The sequence below is a fragment of the Cebidichthys violaceus genome, unplaced genomic scaffold (assembly GCF_023349555.1).
Source record: "Cebidichthys violaceus isolate CVI_PGR_0920_01 unplaced genomic scaffold, fCebVio1.0.p SCAF_8, whole genome shotgun sequence".
Classification (NCBI taxonomy): Eukaryota; Metazoa; Chordata; class Actinopteri; order Perciformes; family Stichaeidae; genus Cebidichthys; species Cebidichthys violaceus.
In genome coordinates, this window is record NW_027176964.1 from 14,889,741 (window position 1) to 14,908,713 (window position 18,973).

Below are 18,973 nucleotides of genomic sequence, written 5' to 3' on the forward strand. Positions count from 1 at the left end.
AGCGTATTTCCATTGGAATACTACTACTGTACATGTACAACAGATTTCCAGGTGAGTGTATGTTGAAGAGTAAACAAAGACAACTGTAACTAATTAACATATTTTTGGAAGAAAGAAAAGAAAGTCTTGTAATCTAGTACAAAAAAAACTATACATTCAATTTCCCTGGAATTTGTATAAACAGCAGAGGCCCGTTTTGGACAGTAGTTGTATTTACATGTGTATATTTGAAAACACATTAAGAACAACAAGGATAATCCTAATTATTAGCGCCAAATGTAACCGAAAGAATTAGGTCTGTTCTGTCACTTTTATGACCTTAGTTTAGACACTTCACCTGGACAGTGCTGTAGTCCTGTGATGCACATGCACCCAGGATTGCTGCTCCTATCAACACAGCCTCCATCTGGTCTGGCAGCACCACAGGCAATCCTGAAGAGGACAATATTAACAAAAAGTGGATTTGGCTAAAGCGTCCATGAGAGGTTTTCATAACAATGTGTACGGTTTAGTAGAAATTGTACAGAAACATAACGTTTTTGGGTTACGACTATTCAACATTTGCGGATAAATGTCTATTTAGCTCAGCTGTCACTCACAGCATCAAAGCTGTCATCATGCCTCGTTAGGATTTCATACCTGTAGCGTTAGCATGAATCTGGACAAACAGGTCGTTTTTGCTCAACCCGCCACACAGGAAGAGGGTTCTGATGTCATGACCTGCTTCTTTCATGGCCTCCAGAATATGAAGCGTACCAAGCTGAAACCAGAGAAGAAGATTAAAGGAGAGTCAGGTTACAAGTTAACAAACACACCTTCCTTCACACTTTAAGGCAGGGGTTCTCAAAGCGGACGCTTACTACCATTTCTACTCTTTGATGCCATTGAAACTATTTATACTCTAATGCCTTTAAACCTAAATAGGTCAGAGCTGTTTCATAATGATAAACAGAACCAGAATCAATTTGAATCGGGCTAATACCACTTCTGAGCGAAGTGATTAATTCATGACAGATTGACATTATGTGTCACAAGCATCAGAGTTTCTATTGGTCCAAAAGCTTATGTGTGTGGGATATGCTTGTTTTATTGGGGCACATGGTCCCCATTTGTAGATATGCAGTTTTAATGATACAACACAATATTATGATTTATAGCAAATTATAGAAAATGACGGACCCTCTGACAGTGCCACAGAATTCTGGGGGTTCCCCGGACCCACTCTTGAGAATCACTGCTTTAAAAAAAGGTACTAGGTTGTCAGACTGAGGCTCAGAGAAAAGTCATACAACATTTTTGAAACAAATAGAAACACAGTAGACTCACAGCGAGGGCCTGTACTGTGGCCAAATAGAGCAGGGCCAAGTCGTCCAAGGTTTGGGAGAGCGGCAGTCCGATCACCTTTAAAACAGGAACGAGTCATTCGTGCCAAAAATGTCTCAGTGCTGAATAATAGTCACAGGAGAGGTGCATTCACCAACAAAAAAGTTGGTGAAAGCAGAGCTGCCATTGAGGGGCTGGTATCTGAAATCAGCAGTGATTCAGTCGAAACAACACTCAACAGTTCTCTGTACCTTGAACCTACAGATGTTGCCTGGAAACGATGATTAGCTAAAGATTGACGCTATTCTCATTTCTGAAAATAGCGTCAATCTCATCTAACTCACCTACAGAAAGCAAATAAGCGTATTTCTCAAAATGTTAAATAAAAGCAATTCATAATACAGTCGACAAGCAACCACTTAATAATACTTAAGGAGGGTCTGCAATGGCCTGTGTAGGGTTAGTGCAGTCAATCATATTTCACGTCGCCTCACCATGCCCTTCAAGGTTGGGTCAGCCAGGGGCGACCTGTTCCCGTGGAAGTCCGGCCACACGTGAAGACTGGAGCCCAGCCGGTCAACGGTAGAACCGGAGGCAGCCATTAAACTCAGGTGGTTGTTCAGGTAGCTGTAGATGTTCTCGCCAGTAACGGGAAATCTGGGGAAAACAACAGTAAATATTGAATAACTTCATTTTAAACTTCCACTGAATAGTTGAGTTGTATAAATCAGGGGTTCTCATCTTCGTATTTTTGTAACCACTTCTGATTGTTAAAAAAAAATTCAAAAGGAACATAATGTATATTCTGCTCATCCTAACCCATCACTGCTTCAAATTCAAATTGAATGCATTCAGGGTCATAATTCCTCACCACACGCTTTGGAGCTTTGATCACTATTTTGTGTCACTGTGTCCGAGGGAACGTTAGCTAGCTAAAAGTGGCAAAACACATTTTGTCGTGATGTGTCTCGTGATTGGCGTGTTGATCTTCACACGGAACTGGTCATTAAAATGATGCTTTGTTTGAATTACTCTGCTTTTTTGATTTCAAAACAACTTTGCAAATTAGTCCAAAGTCCAATATTTTTTTATTTTATTTAATCTAACCATTTGGCAGTACATCCGCAGCCCCACTAGGTGTCGCTCTGATGCCCACCAGTGGTTGAGAATAGCCGGGTTAGAGTACACACAACCTTACTAAGCTTCTAACCTTCCCAAAGCCGACTAAACATTATTATACGTCAGCTAAACAGGGATGACAGCTGTGCTGGAAGTTTTTTTTTTGGGGAGGTGCAGCACTAAATGAATCAGCTGACCTCTGTCGCGCCTGTTCCTGGAGCTGGGAGTAAGCGGCGTGGCCCTTCACCATGTGGTCGATCTGAGGGAGGAGACAGCAGCACAGTTCAACAGAAAAGACGACACAGCTGATGACTGTGAAGATTAAACTGTTGTTCGTTTTGAGTCGTTCCTCAATTATTGGTCGAACTTTTAACTTAGACAGACGGCTTTTAAACATTGTCGTTTATGTGGCCAGTCGCTGACGTCTGGGTGACTTTTGGATTGTACACATTTAGTCTCTCCCTGATAAGGTTTTTTCTGTTGCGGCGCAGCATAAAGCGGCTCGGTGAAAGCCTGCTTAAAGCTCCACAGAGAACTGACCAGCCTTCCTGTAGCGCTCTGTCCTCCCTCGTTAAGCCACATGCCAGGCACCATGGCAGACAGGCAGGGCCCCCACACTCCTGGCACAAACAGAGGCTGCTTGCTGATCTGAAGCAACACGAATGAAAAATGTCATGTTTCAGTTTGCATATTACGTCACACTGGCAACCTACAAAGATGTAGGTTACAGCTGTAGTTACGAGCTAACAGACTGTAATGGAAACCACTACTGTTTCAACGTTAGATTACATTTTTATCAGACTACTTTTACCTGATTGCATACCATAATTATTATCTTAGTTTTACATCAACTTTGAGGTCAGAACAAGTGTGAAAGTGTCAGAAAGGTCCTCATGGAGTTCGTACCTTATCTATACTATATTATATTTAAGGGTATTTTTCAAAAAGCCATAGAGCAGGTGAAATGTTGTTGTAAACTGCTCACCGCCATGTGACAGGTTGATGTTCCACAGATCATCGCCATGCGCGAGGTGATCGGCTGGTCCTCACAGGGCAACTGAAAGCCTTTTATATCGGCACCTATCACACCTGGAAAGAGAAAAATTACACATTTTAATCCGATTTCATAACCATCAGAAATTATAATTTGCAGTGAACATTTTTTTTGGCGTTTCCCAATACAACGTTCGCAAAATTCCCCTTTGTCGGGGACAAATCACAACGACTTGCAGATGAAAAGCTTTAAACCCTTTTGAAGTGCTCCTTTAACCTTCACATGGAATTCAGCAGTGACACTAACTGCTGGAATAATGTTTGTCAAGCTGGTTTGAGTTTAAGGTGGAAGGTTCATCTGCGTGAGGGGGGGCAGAGGGTGTGCATCACTGTGACATGAGTGTTTTAGCCTCGGACCGATACGAAAATGTGTGATAGGCAGAGGTCAGAGGTCAGAGTTCACGAGCAGTTTATCTCCCAGAGCAAAACCAGATGGTTAGGGTTTGTGAGCCAGAGGAATGGTCGACTGCTGCCCTGAAGCGAACAAAGTGCTCACAGATACAGTACAGCAGCATTGATTCGTGGCTTTTTTTTATTGGTTGCATCTAATTCAATTATTGCCCAAACTATCAAAGCAGGCAGTGTTTTGGTGGGCTAGCAGTCTAAAATGCATATCACTTATTGTAAAACCCACACTTCAATTATTCTCAATTCAAGTCATTCCCTTGTTGTATCACTGCTACGGTCACATCTACAAAGGAAAAAAATGCCCCCAAAAAATAAAATGACCTGGAGTGAACATTCTACATGATGATATTCATCCTCCATAGAACCCTGGCCTTTCATCTAGCACCACCAACAGGCCAAAATAAAAAGATGCTGCACAGTAAATACTACCAGTTATGAAGTTTATTTATGCTCCCTAGTGGAGGGACATCTACATTTTTTTTTCATCTTTTTAAAAACAATATGTCAACGTTAGACATAAATATTAAATCGTCTGCCTCCCTCTGGTGTCTTTTGAAGCATCAAGTTCTGGCAAAATTGGTAAGCATGACTTCGCCCTGTGCACCTTGCTGACGACACGTTTCATGTTTTACGGTTATTAGACGTTATAGATTAAAAACCTTTAAACTTTAAAAGCCATGTGGGACCTACAAAGCTGCCTACACACAGGGAAAAAAAATAGACATATTTGGCAGAAAAAGACTGGTTCAATAAACAGGTTAATACCAAGGCCTCCAGCATGAGCATCAATGAGAGAAGCACCGACTGCAGTTCCAGGCTCCAAACCCAAATCTGCTGCTGCCTCCTGGGTGAGGCCGTCTCCCAACGGGCTCCCTGGAGAACAAGTCGCTCTGCCTGGATGACATAACACGGCACAGCTTAAGGAACAATATTTTCTGTTTTCTTTCAATCTTAAAAATACGCAATTGATTATGAGCTTGTTTGTTAGTGTCTTTGCCTATTTTGGAAAAGTTGTTTTCCAGGAGATCCTCGAGTCCAATGTTGGTCCAAAAACCAGCATCCCATCCATCTGGAGGGCAATAAGTCCATTTACACACCAGAGTACATAGAGACCTGTGAAACATCGGCAACAGATCAACAGCATCTGGTGAAGACCAAAGTATCACCAAACAAATGTATCCATAATAAAAAGACATTCTTAGAATAACCTCATTCTTTCTTTTAAACACAAGGGTAATATTTCAGCAGCTTAGCTTCATCTTATCATTATGAGACTCTCACTGTAAATGCTTGACTCTTTTAATCCCACTCTGAAATTCACGTTTCAAACACATATTGCACATGTAAATAACAGGAGGTTTAAACATCACGCAATCACCCAACAAAGCTCACCGAGTCAAAGAGCCTGTTGCCTTCCACGACAGGAAGTCTGGAAGGTCGAAGAAGTGAGCAGCTTTGTTCCAGCAGCTTTCTCTCAGATTCTGATTATAAAAGACAAAAGAAATGTGCGCTAATGAACCGATGGTCAGTGAGTAATAACAGCACATGCATGTACTGGCAGACCTTAAAAAAAGGACAGTACACCCCAAAATACACATGTTTCCTCTAACCTGTAGGGATATTCATCAGTCTAGATTGTTTTTGCCGTGAGTGTTGGAGATATCGGCCGTAGAGATGTCTGCGATGGAACCGTAGATCCTACGTGAAACTGCTCACAACAAGGTCTGTGGATTATCTTGAGTAACCGGGTCATGATTTATGGAGAGAGACTTTGATTTTTTTTTTTTTTTTTTTTTGGTGCTTTGAGCACCACGAGCCGAGTGCCAGATAGTCCCAATTATATTGGAGAGAAGACAGACATCTCTATGGCGGATATCTCTAAAACTAGGCAACTCACACCAACACAACCTACACTGATGAATAACACTACAGGTAAGAGGAGAGAATATGGAGGGTTATGGAGAGAATATAGAGAGAAAAAGGTGAATAAGGAAGAAAAACTGTAACAACACCACACATGTTGACCAGCAGCCAATACGGAGAGCGACAATAAAACCTATAGAGATCAGTGATCCTGTGGTGACCTCGGTCACCTCTCACCTCTTTGAGCCAGAGCAGCTTAGGGGGTTGCAACTCTGGTGACATGACCCCCCCCACCCTGCTCAGGACCCTGTGGCCGGTGTCGGTTATACGAGCGGCCTGCTCTTCAGCACGATGGTCCATCCACATCACCATGTTCCTCTGTTTGTCACCTGGGAAAGCCAGGAGGGGAAGAGGGAGGGTGCGGTTATAGTGAGAGCAAAATGTGAATATACCAAATATTGTAAGATTAAATTAAACTCAGACTGTGATATTAATGTATTGTCTATGCGGCATATTATCAGCCACTTTAACCTAACTACCTGGGTCCTGACTCCTGTGTCCCATTGAAAATAACATGAATCACAACCAACTCCGGGGGTTCTGTTCTGTAGCTGACCCTGACCTCTGACCTCGTTGTGGAGGAGGGGGGTTTTACCTCCAGGGATCAATAAAGTATCCCATTACATTAGACTAAAACCAGCAATCCCAAGCTTAACTCAACAACTGAAAGGTTGAACAAAAACAAAATCCATTATAATAACATTTTACAATCAGCATTTCAAAAACATAATTACTTCCACCTTTAATAACCCAAAGTGTGTAATTAGGTGGACATACATTATGCTTTCCTGAAGTACAAAGGTCAGACTGTTATTAAAATTAATATTTCACTTACCATCCTGACTGACTGGCACAGGCTGGAAGCTTTGGTCCAAAACCACGAGCGAGCAGGTGGCATCGAAGCCGATCCCTCGTACCCGACTCTTCTCCACACTTTGAGTAACTCTCTGGAACAGATATAAATTGTACTCCGAGTCATCGGGTCAACGGTTGTATACATAAGTAATACCCGGGGAGAGATTATAAGACGGTATGTATGATTGATATATTAGCAGGCAGAGCCTCAGAGCCACGCGCTGCCATTGAGAGTGCATGAAAGACAGCAAGTTAGCTGAGAAGTTGAAACAATTGGCTAAAAGCGATATAGAAATTGTTGCTAGAGTAAAAGTAAGACATAAATAGCTAAAATAAATAGATAGACTGTTGTAATATTAGCTATGAATAATGGATAAACTACTACTTTAAAATCATTTGAAATGAACACATTGGAACTCAACATGTGTGGTTTAGTTTTTATGATTATGAATCATAAATGTCTGATATTATTGGGTGGGCATGTTAATTACCTGGACCACTGTGCAGCACTTCTCCCAGATCTCAGTGGAGGACTGCACGTAGTGGTCAGACCGGGGCTCCCAGATGCTGATGGGCTCCTCTGCAGTGCTCTTCAGCAGGCCAGCCCTGGTCACCAGTGCAGCCCTCACACTGGCGGTGCCCACGTCCACCCCAACGTAGTAAACCTCAGCCATGCGCAGACCAGCTGAATGTAGAGGGGGGGGGGGGGGGGGGGGGGGGGGGGGGACCCAGGAGTTGATTATTAACCAGGTTACACCGTCAATGTCAACATTTAATGGACTGTTTCGTAACAGATGAAATGAAACACATATCAACGTATGTATATATTACATTTGCTTTTAATTAATGACTTATTTTTGTATGTTTTGGCGCATGAGAATCAGCTGAATGACAAACGCTACAGTGCAGCAACAGAGATGTTCTACTCGTGTTTTGCACAGAATAACTTTCACAACAGACGTTATAAAACACGGAGGACATTTGTACACCAGTTATAACAACATGTCCGAACTTACCAGACGAGCAAAATATTATTTCACCGCACAAAACATCGCTTTTGAGTTTCTGTTTAAACGTACTTTGTGCTGGAGACGGGGGCTGCGACGGAACGCGAAATTGGACAAAAAGGGCAAAGTCGATTTTTTTTCTTCTTCGCTCCTGCTGAGCGGTGTAAAGTCCAAAGGAAGTCAGTAAGCACCATGGATGTGTTACTATAATCCTCCCTCTCTGTCTCTCCCTCGTTACCATCTTATGCGTGTAGGATCCAGATTTTTAGAAGACGACTGTGTCATGGAAAAATCACTGTAACTCAAAAATAGTCGAAATCTTCCAAACATAGTAGCTGACTGTGGGAGAAGGGAATGCCACTAATAAGTAGAATAATATGACACTGAACAATTTTTTTGTTAAAGTAGTCCAATCTGACTATAATAAGAACAAACATTTTGTTAATCAAATGTAAATTGTGCGAAAATCTAGGTTTAAGAACTGTTTTATTTTAGTGTCTATTATTTTGTTATGATGCATATTCCTAAATACATATCCTTATCCATATCTTGTAAACAAAGTAAACAAATTGATTGATTTAGGTCACGCCCCTCTGTGTCTGATATCGGCCCAACCGTGGTTCCTCAAGCTAACTAAGTGGTTTAGTTGCCTAAATCTGAGCATGTGTTTTTGTTTGAATTCACAACGTTAACCACGTGTTTAATGCGACCGTAGTGGAGCATCATAGTTTGATGCGCTGGGCTACCAGTGCCTCAGAAAGGGACGCCGAGGGTCCTGACAAAGCGTCAATATGTGACGAGTTGGGATGAGAACGTGTTGAGCATGCAATGTTACTAAGTACTCCCGTGCTTTTAAAATCAAAATGTCTCCCGTCAACAAGCTCTATGAAAAACTATGAGTAAAGACAGTGTACACAACTTACTAACCACTCATATGTAAGCTGGAGGACATGGTTTACTGTAGCAGATCTGTTAGCGTTAGAGCGGCAACATGTCACAAAAACCTGCCATCGATAACACAAAGACTTTTATCTGTGAAGCTTTCTAGTCTGGTCACTTTCCTCTATTTGGACTCTTTACTTAGAGGAGATCAACAGCTGTCTCAAAGAAGCGGTTCTGGCTGTGATCAGCGTGTTTGGACCAGGAACCATGAGCGGAGATGAAGTACAGAGAACAACCAAAGCAGCAGGACAGGAAGAAACAGATGTGCTTCAACAAACACTGCATGGACAGTGTTTGAAATCTCATCTGTCTCACTCACTGCTTTGTGTGTGTGTGCGTGTGTGTGTGTGTGTGTGTGTGTGTGTGTGTGTGCGTGCGTGCGTGTGTGTTCCTCTGGTCCACACCTGACTGTAATCAAAACTTTGCTCTGTTGATACATCAACACATGCATATATAGTCTTTCTCTATGTTTTTCCTCTCATGAAAGGGGGGTGAGTGTTTCCATGGACCCTGAACTGTCCCTCCTCTGCACAACAAAAGCAGGCATTTTGGGAGACGGGGCAGGACCGGCTCCTGATTATAAAAACTGCATGCAGTGGAAACAGCTGGCCCGGGCAGGGAGGAGGAAAGCGCTGTTATCTAAAAAGCAAAGCCATCAGGCCAGCAGAGGGGAAAAGCTGACAGAGAAACAGGAAGCACAGCCGGGTACACAGCGGTACTTTGATAGGAAAAGAGGCAACTCCTCAGTGGGGCTTAACACAGGTGTCCAAAGAGAGACACAGAGAGGGTTAAGTGGCTCAGAAAGTTATTGTTTCATTAGAAGTTGCTCTATTATGTTAGGAGAGGAGGAACGATGAAAGACACTGAGGTCTTGTTTAACTTCATTACCACTGTGGTATTAGACACACAAGTTTCTGAAGCATTCCGACGCTGGATTTCTACTTCAGGGTGTCACATATTCCCGAATGGGTGTTGCACTGTCGCGCTGTGAGGACAACATGTCATCTCAAGAGTGTTGACCTCAGGCAGCTCTGGTTCTCCAAAGGCTGTCTGGGGCTGTTAACTTATTTATAGTTGGCTTGAGGAGAACATGTTGAATAATACAATGGAGAGGGGGGGGGGGGGGGGGGGGGGGGGGGGTGGGGGGGCCTTCAGTCACATATTATGAGAGTCAACCACAGAATGTAATGACTATATTTCCTGCATTGTCGCACAACTTAAGCACATGCGCAAGCAAAGGTCAAGTGGGCAAATTATAAGTAGGGCTGATGTATAAATCATGATTTACCTTGTTGACAATAAGTGCAGCGACCTCTTTTTAATTCATCCGTGCATTAATCTTACTTCCATGTGTTGAAGTCAAATCTGATGTTTGACCTAATTACATATATTACAGAGTTACATTATATATATATATGTCAAAAATGACATCTAATTATTGGTTGATGGCGCTATTACCGCTTTGATTATATGAGATTTTAACGATCTATTGGTATCTGCAATAAAATATAAATTTAGAACAGTAAGAGATTCATAATGTCTGTTGTTGTATAGATTCATCTTAACGTTTAGCCCTATAAATCAATATTAATTAGTAGCAAGTATACCACAACCCAATACAAACAGTACAGTTTACAGTAACAATTTGACTCAGATTTTCTAGAATGTATGTCGGCTGTCCATGTTGGTTGTTGTGATAAGCCTAAACCTCTGTACACTATGTGTATGTTGAGAACTACTGAAAACCCGCAGTCACATTTATTGTATGTTTTGTATAATATTCAGCTGATTGATGAAGTTGATTGTGTTTCTCAGAGCACATATCTTCATTCTCTCTCTCTCTCTCTGCAAGAAGTTAGAACGGCAACTCAAACAAGTACAGTTGTTGTGGAGAGCCATATCCTTAAAATGTGGCGTTCACAACAAAAGAAAGCCTGGTTGCAGGTGTGACCTAATTTCCTTTCTTCTGTCTTTAACCCTTAACTACGTTACCAGTCAATTGCACTCACGTACAGCACAAAATAAAACAGCATATACAGTATAATATACGACACACTGATAATTTCACGTCATTGCATTTTAATAATGAGGTAATCGTTTCAACGTGCTCTCATGTGTAACTTTATATATGTTCCTGAACAAACAGCTCTTATTGAGGGAACACTGGTTCGCTGTTGTGTGTTGATCACGGTTAAAAAACCCCGGACCATCTGGAGCTAACCCTCGCTTCAGGATGGGTAACTAATAATTGAGCGGGTAACTAAATATTCAAAAACACTACGTAATCCCGGCGTACATTGCTCCACCGTCTGCATTACCTAATCCCAGAAGCCATCGCGGGGGGGCGGGGATATGGCTAGTTGTCAGAGCAACCTGCATGTCATTAGAGACACCCCACCCACTATATCGTTTCCAGCCAATCGGAGGCCGTAGAAATGACATCATTGTTATTTTCAGTAGAGCTGCAGCTTAGAGGTGGATAAAGTTCGTCTCCACGTTGGAAGTGATAGAAAGTATTATCCCCGCTCGGACCCCGTTTCTGCGTTGTGGGAAGGAGGATCAAATCAAAGCGGATACTTCAGGTGTGGAAACACCGAGGCTCGGCGACGGAGGGGACAACGGTTTTTGTTGATGATCGCGCGGTACTCGAAAGAAAAGTTTTCTCAGGACACGAAGTTGTCAAGTGAGTTGAACTTCAACAATAGGCGGATTCTATCTCAAGACAGTCGAGAGATCTGGAGGCACGGGGCACATGTAAACAGTCGGTCTTTGGGGGGTTTTAATAAGAAAAAAAAGGAGAATAGAGCTCATTCTAGGTGATTAAAAACTTTTATGTCCAGAAAAATGGAAGCGACGTTTTACGACGAAGCCGTGAATGGCTCCAGCTCTCAGCATGACGGGCCGACGGTGTATGGGTTCAACCCCAAAACCCTCAAGCAGACCATGACGCTAAACCTCAACGACCCGAAAAACTTCAGGCCCCAGCTGAGCGCCAAGGCCCTGGACATCCTGACGTCCCCAGATGTCGGCTTGCTGAAGCTGGCCTCGCCTGAACTGGAGCGATTAATCATTCAGTCCTGCACCGGACTGACGACTCCCACCCCGACCCAGTTCGTTTGTCCCAAGAACATCACCGACGAGCAGGAGGGGTTCGCGGAGGGGTTCGTGAGGGCTCTGGCGGAGCTCCACTACCACCAGCAGCCCCCCGCCGTCCACCCCGACGCGCAGAGCGGCGCGAACAACGGCATGGGATCCGGCTCCGCTGCGTCCGAAAGCGACGAGATTCCCTACAGCTGCACGGCGCGCACCGACCCGCCGGCGTACACAAACTTGGGGGCTTTCAGCCGGGCCGTGGGCTCTGCGTCTACACCTGCCAGCGAGAGGAACCCGCCTTTGAGTTACCCAGCCGCCCCGCAGCAGTCCCACAGCAACATGGACCACCTGGCGGCGGCGGCGGCGCAGCACTCGCGGCTACACGCGCTCAAAGAGGAGCCGCAGACGGTGCCCGAGATGTCCGGCGACACCCCGCCGCTCTCCCCCATCAACATGGAGAACCAGGAGCGCATCAAAGCGGAGAGGAAGCGCCTGAGGAACAGGGTGGCCGCCTCCAAATGCCGGAAAAGGAAGCTGGAGAGGATCTCCCGGCTGGAGGACCGGGTCAAAAACCTCAAGAGCCAAAACACGGAGCTGGTTTCCTCTGCCAACGTCCTCCGGGACGAGCTGGCTCTGCTCAAGCAAAAGGTCATGGACCACGTTAACAGCGGCTGCCAGCTCATTTTGACGCAGCAGCTCCAAGCTTACTAGACTACCAAGGGTTAAAAAAAACAACCAACCAAGGGACATTTCTTGTGGACCAAATGCAGCTTAATGTGGCCCGTTCAGCCATGCGGGGGGAGCCCCTGCGTTTCATTGACATTGTCCACCAAATTATCCGCTCAGGCTGCATCCACTAAGTTTCTGCAGACAAAGAGCAAGAATGGAGACTGACAAGATACTTGTAATCGGTCAGTGTGATGAATTATTACAGAGCAGAGGCCTCAAAACCTGCAAACCACGGACAAAGCTCAGAAGGGGCGTCCTAATACCCCTCTGATGTGACTTGTTAGATACAAATAAATGTTTTTTTTGTTTTTTTCCCCACACTCAAAACTACAAGATGTATTCAGCCAAGCTAATATGGCAAGCGTCCATATCTAAAGCTAATATGAAACTGATTTAAGTCCCATGCAGCCTCGCGTTCTGACTCCCAGAGCATGTGTGGGATGAAATTGTAAATTGACAGAAACACAATGTGAACAAGGCGTTGCCCTGCAAATCTCCCACTATGTCAAGTAGCAATTTATGCATAAAGACTTGAGTCAAGCACTGAGTATCCCACCAGCGACTATACAGTATGTACAGAGTAACACTAACTAAAGCAAATCACACCTTTTTTAGGCAAGGACTCTCATAGGTGTGTGTAGCGTTTACTGACAAAAAAAAAAAAAAACCTGCCTTACTTTCTTAACCTTTATGTTCATACAACTTTGTGATATAGACCTGAAATAACACTTTGTAATGCTATTTGTACGCTGTCTTTTGAGCACTTCAGAACTGTAAATATGACAAAATAAAAATGTTGGACACGCGAGTTGTGTGCGAGTACTTTTTGTTCGCGAGTACTTTTTGTTCGCTGAATAATTGATAATTGGATACAGTCTTTGCAATGCGTTTACGTGAAAGAGTTTGTTATTGAAGGGACCTGGGGCGGACGGGATATTGAGTCACCAGTGTCGTGTGTGGCGCTCGTAATGGCTGGCGAATCTACACGGCCGCTGATTGGACGGCGAGGCGTCGGAAGTGAGCAGCAGGCAGCCAAATATGGCAAGAGGTCCACAGTGCGCACTGGGACGGTGGGTGAGTCACGGTCCTCCCACTACAGCTGGTGACTCCCTCCTATAGCAGACCTACGAAGCATACGCACATTTGTTTACACGCTTCGGAAGTGTGTTGAGGTACAGAAGGAATATTTTGATGTGATTCTGAATCTAAAAACGAGTGAACAACTTGTACACAAATTAATTTATTTTCAGAACAGAATAGAAAATATAAAACAAGGTTTGTGTAGAAAAAGTTACATTTATACACATTTCAACTTGACACACGCACACGCGCACACACACGTCTTTAAACTAGACAGACACCATTAAATGCTTCAGGAATACATCGGAGACGGTTTCAAGGTATGTTCACGAGGGGCGTGATGTCCCAGGAGGCAGCTGTCTGGCACACTTTAAAGGACCCTGAACCCACCATAAACCCACACAGGTGTGGGTGATGACGCCTCTCTCAGGGTCCTACGCTGACAGCGGCTGATCGACTTTGTCGCATTTCCATCTTTCTCATTTGTATTCGTGAATTGATGACCTCAGTGCTGCCCCCCCCCCGAGACGAGGCCTAATGAGCCGGATTAAGTGAAAACACCCGAGTGTAATGTACAGGGCCTATTCTTTCTAAATCGTTCCTATATGCACATTGGTGGGACCTGGTCATGTACACAATGCTACATTATTAGATATCAACTGCTCCGTGTTTATAGGACATCATTTAATAGTTGTGTTAACATTAACACTGCGGTGCAACCTGGCTCCATTTGCTGGTATCTCCTTAAAATCAAACACTTTCAATATTTTACCAACAAATGTATTTCTCACTAAATAACAGAAGTTCCAAATGACGGTTGGTTGACGGCCAAAATTTCTGGTGGAACAGACGAAAATCATTTCCCGTCTATTGGCTGGTGTCCGGAGGGGACTGCCCACTCTGTGTCCACTGTCCAACAGTTCAGTTCCATCCTGCTCCACTCATGCTTCATCTCTTTGTGCAACAGGGATGTGATTCTCCAGGTATTATGAAAAGGGTATTCATTTTTTTTTTTTTTTTTAATAGACACACTGGTTCATACACACAGTCCAGCATTGGTGGTTCTCAGCTGACGAGCACGCCCTCTTTGGCCGCGAGGCGCTGCCGATGTATGTGGTCCTGCTCTAGTTCTTCGTGGCTGGGGTGCCAGAGGCGTGACAGGATGCGCTCCATGTTCAGGGCATACATAGTGTGGGAGGGCATCACACCGTGGTGAACCTACATCAGACAAGTGTTTCAGGAAGACATTGAAGCGATCAAACCTCTGATGGTTACATGAGAGCAGACAGGAATACTTTATTTGAAAAAAAAAAAAAAAAGTCAGTGATAAACGGCACCTACCACTAATAATGAACACATATTCAGTGTAAATGAATGTCACTCGGTGTATTTTAAGTGTAAATACAAACATTTTCTGTGTCATTAAACAGTAAATCAATTTGCAGAACGCGGACAGATCGCTAGAGAAAACAACAACGTAAGAGAAGACGACAGCATGAAGCATCTGACCAGCTACTTTCTGGCTCTGGTTAAAGTAACACTAACCACCTTGACCACGTTTGGATCAACTTACAGCTGTGACTCAGCATTCTCAGCTGTGAACGATATGAACACCGCGTACAGTTTAGAATGGCACAAACAATCGAGCCAAGATTCAAACTATTGGCAGGAAGTCACGGGTCGGTTTCTCTCACAAAAAGGAACAAACTAGAAACAAAAATGAAATAAGAAAGTAATAATAAAGATAAAGAGGGCGGATCAAAGCTCCGTTTGCACCTTTTAGTCAGAAGATTCTGTTTGTTGTTGATTTTACTTGACGGGGACGCAAAAGGTTCCGATCATTACGGTGAGGAAATATCAGTTACTGGACCTATTTGAGATTCAATTGAATATCCCCGTGTATATATCGCACTACATTTGTTGGAAGTTTTTGGGACCGAGAAACATTCGTGAACACACGCCTCTTACCTGTAAAGCCTCCAGCAGATCAAACATGCTGATTGGAGCGAGGGGAGCGGGGAGAGTGGCAGCAGAACAAGCCAGTAAGTGAACAGCTTGCTGCTCGGCCTCATCAGGCGACACTTGAGGTGGTGGGCCGGTGGCGAGGGAAGCACTTGGAGGGGGACTGAAAGTAAGAAAAAAAAAGGAAGGAAAAATCACTATGGACTGAAAAATGTGATCAATACTACGACTGTGTTTTAATAACAGAAAGCTAATCTAAGAGCTGACACAGTTGCCCCTACCATTCAGTGACACTGCGGTAAGCTGCGAGGCTGTTTTTCAGATACGGCTGCGGTGTGACATCGCTGCCAAACGCGTAAGGGAAGCGACCGTCTCGTAACCTATACGCCTTCCGCCGGGTGATGACAGCAGTCAGGACGTCTTTCAAGTGGTGCTGAAATAAATCAGAGCAGTACGTCAGCCGTTGCTCAATCTCCTGGGTAAACGCAGCTGTCGGTCATACTTCATAAAGCGGTGCAAAAAAAGAAATCTCCCCGTTTGTTTTAATGTCACTGAAATGTTGAGCTCTAAAATTAAACCACCATCAAAGAAACACCACCAGTCTCTCATATGTTGTATTTCAGTACAAATTATGAGAGAAATACTTTGCATTACAGAAAATGGCTGACAAAATTATGAATTTCTCGAGGACAGAATCAATTACATTTTCATGAATTTCAAGAACAAAACTGATAGACGGAGTTAAGGAAAGAACATGTTCAATCTGTCGTCTGCTAGACCACCAGACATTGCTTTGAGAGTGTTTATGACAACCTTGTACAAGAGATCAACACTGACGTAAAAGTGAAAATATGGAAACTTGCTTTCAGTGTCGGGCGAAGATACTCAGGTTCTTCTTTGTGGTAACAACTTTATTTCTTTTAACTCAGTGACTCTTGTTTTAAAGCTGCAAATATGAAAAATGTTGTTTACAACCACTAATTCATTACATTTATTAATGTTTCTGCGTGTGATGATATTGTCATTTTCGACTTATCCTACAACATAAAATGATTCATAATAAAATATTGGCATTGACAGCACTTGATGCTTTTTATTTTAGGGATTACGTTTGGTACTCACTCATCCTCTGACAGAAGGCATCATATGTCGTACAGATTTTAAAGCCCTTTAAGGCCATTTTTGTATAAAAAAAAAAATTGACTTGACTCAGCACTGCCGGCGGACAGTTGCTACAAACCTCAACAGCGTAGATCATGCTGCTGACGGCATCGTCCGTGATGTTATCCAGGCCCAGCTCGAAGGCCGTCACCATCATGCGGGCCTCCAGCTGGCCCCGCGTGGGCAACAGCAGAGTGTGGGCACTGAGACGCAGCTCCTCCTCCTCACCTCCCACCTCCCTGGGGCTGAAAGGCTGGGCGGCGCTCAGAGGGTTCTGTGGCTGGAAACGATGCTGAAGACAGACAGACAGTTGTTAATGCACCTGTTGATTCATTATATGCCACTGACCTTTACAAAACATTATTTGAGCACATACCTATTGTGAAAATGTCAACATTTGGCAGAGCTGCTGTTAACTCGAATAATAAGTACTTACATCAAACTTCTGTCTGGAGGAACATTTCTTCTTCCCTTTTGGTTTTCCAGGCTTTGAAGCAGAGCCACCTTGCCACTGTAGTTGCCCTGCGCCCTCTAGAGGACAGTAGAAGAACACAAGATGAATTGAAGAAACATAAATACAGATCACAGTGAAAAATAATATTTCCCTTTAGTTAAATGTTACAACTTTTCAATAGTAATAGCCTCTAACTGGCTTTTGAAAAATGAATCAGCAACAATGTGCTTATATACAGTGGGTGGGCAATAAAGTATTTGATCACAGGCACACTTTTAAATTGCTAAATCAATTCATTTAACAACATTGTCATTCAAAGTGTCTGAAAATGACAGTCTAATACCTAAGACAATCAAATCGCTTTGAATAAACATTTTGAATAACGGTCCAACCGATCATGGTACTGTACATTTCAATAAAACAAAGCTCGGACACAAACACAAGCTCATGTGCAGTTTCACAAAACAATGAATTCTTTAAGCAACTTCACCTGGTGTGGACACAATGATTTGGCAGCGTGTGAGGATGGCCAGGAGAAAATCGTTGTGGACATGGACTGTAGAGGAAGAACGAGATAAATGCAAATAACCCACGCTTCTCTAGATAGCATCAATTACTCAACTGGAGGTATTTCTTGCTTACTAACCGTTCTCCTGAGCCAACAGACGACGAGCCTCAATGTCGAACTCCTCCTTGCTGATTTTCTGTTTGAACCATAGCTTCAGGTTTGCCCAGTAACTGCATGGAGAGGCAACAAACAGAAAACATCACCACAAGACTCACCTCACTCCACGAGTTCAGGTGCATTTACTGCATTCCTTTCGTTTCATAAACAAACCTATGTTAGACATAATGTAACGTTAGCCTCCCATCTCACTATGTGAAAAATAAATGATTCACTTTTCTCTCTTTTTAAGTTTTCTTTCTAAAGTTACAAATCAAAATACCTTTAACGTGCATTCATACAAACCTACAAAAACGTAACGTTGAATGTGTATCACTTCCCCCTGAGAGCACATATTAAATGCTGAGACTGCAAAGAAATATTGGCTACTTGATAACTGTTGCTGAGGAGAAATGCTGCAAACATTAGCAAGTGATAGCAAGCTGCTACTCTCCACGAGCTAGCTAACGGCATCATTACTTTGCATTTCAGCGGTAAACCAAGAACCATAATAGACAACCAACAACACAAATAGAAAACACACGCGAAAGGCATTTCACTTACTGCTTGACATTATCACCAATTGCATCAGTTAAGTTCTTCTTTGCAATCTCAAGCTCGCTAGCATGAGCTGCCATGGCGTTCGTGAATTCCTACAAGGACGTCATCAATCGGCGACACAACTGTTTCCCTTTTTTTTTTTGTTTCTCAACTTTATTGAAGCTTCCATGAACAGGACGACAAATACAACACATTCTACATAAGCAACGTTATCCTTACCATTACCAAACAATACATAATTATTACTTATAAATATATTTAGGCCTACACAATAGGAATAGCAGATAATAGATGTAGGGCTCGCATTTCTTCGGAAAATAATAATTCGGATCAAATCTTCACTCAACGAACGCATAGTACAAAAAACATATTTATTAACAAACACGCATTATAATTTGAAATATGTATCTTTTCATATACATTTCATTTTAAATAAAACTACTTGTTCCCCTGTTATAAAGCTGTTATAAAGGGTGTCAGGCATGTGTACAAAAGCTTCACTGACAACCCACTGCCTATTTTATAAGGGTATCGAAAGGTAGCCTCGTAAAAGTACTCCACCAATACTCCACCACTAGATGGTATCATAGTATAATTTAAATTCTGCATAGCCCAGTCCACTTACATCCTGGTGAAGTA

General features: G+C 43.1%; 3 protein-coding genes across 4 annotated transcripts in view; 1 reads left to right on the top strand and 2 right to left on the bottom strand.

The window, feature by feature from the left end:
• Window positions 1-7,820, bottom strand: part of fggy (FGGY carbohydrate kinase domain containing) — a 9,856-nt gene extending 2,036 nt beyond the window's left edge. The window contains exons 1-14 of one of the 2 annotated variants that reach the window (XM_068701719.1): window positions 7,761-7,820; window positions 7,173-7,366; window positions 6,662-6,773; window positions 6,004-6,155; window positions 5,296-5,384; window positions 4,901-5,016; window positions 4,669-4,797; window positions 3,428-3,531; window positions 2,983-3,090; window positions 2,640-2,701; window positions 1,818-1,980; window positions 1,327-1,401; window positions 640-760; window positions 338-432 (exon numbers count right to left, since the gene is read on the bottom strand). In XM_068701719.1, coding sequence (XP_068557820.1) covers window positions 338-432; window positions 640-760; window positions 1,327-1,401; window positions 1,818-1,980; window positions 2,640-2,701; window positions 2,983-3,090; window positions 3,428-3,531; window positions 4,669-4,797; window positions 4,901-5,016; window positions 5,296-5,384; window positions 6,004-6,155; window positions 6,662-6,773; window positions 7,173-7,355 — 1,509 coding nt within the window. In that variant the 5' untranslated portion in view covers window positions 7,356-7,366; window positions 7,761-7,820. Of the gene's footprint in view, window positions 1-337; window positions 433-639; window positions 761-1,326; window positions 1,402-1,817; window positions 1,981-2,639; window positions 2,702-2,982; window positions 3,091-3,427; window positions 3,532-4,668; window positions 4,798-4,900; window positions 5,017-5,295; window positions 5,385-6,003; window positions 6,156-6,661; window positions 6,774-7,172; window positions 7,367-7,697 lie in introns of both variants that reach the window. The other variant, XM_068701718.1, reaches the window with a different exon arrangement.
• A 3,284-nt stretch (window positions 7,821-11,104) lies between these two features.
• On the top strand, window positions 11,105-13,260 carry LOC137865925 (transcription factor Jun-like). Its single transcript, XM_068701506.1, has one exon. The coding sequence runs from the start codon at window positions 11,463-11,465 to the stop codon at window positions 12,432-12,434; it is 972 nt and encodes a 323-aa protein (XP_068557607.1). The 5' UTR covers window positions 11,105-11,462; the 3' UTR covers window positions 12,435-13,260.
• A 412-nt stretch (window positions 13,261-13,672) lies between these two features.
• On the bottom strand, window positions 13,673-18,438 carry tada1 (transcriptional adaptor 1). The gene is made up of 8 exons (XM_068701954.1): window positions 18,338-18,438; window positions 17,756-17,847; window positions 17,600-17,665; window positions 17,092-17,186; window positions 16,735-16,947; window positions 15,776-15,927; window positions 15,501-15,657; window positions 13,673-14,750 (listed from the first exon to the last, which is right to left on the bottom strand). The coding sequence occupies exons 1-8, from the start codon at window positions 18,409-18,411 to the stop codon at window positions 14,598-14,600; spliced, it is 1,002 nt and encodes a 333-aa protein (XP_068558055.1). The 5' UTR covers window positions 18,412-18,438; the 3' UTR covers window positions 13,673-14,597.
• Between the last annotated feature and the right edge of the window lie 535 nt (window positions 18,439-18,973).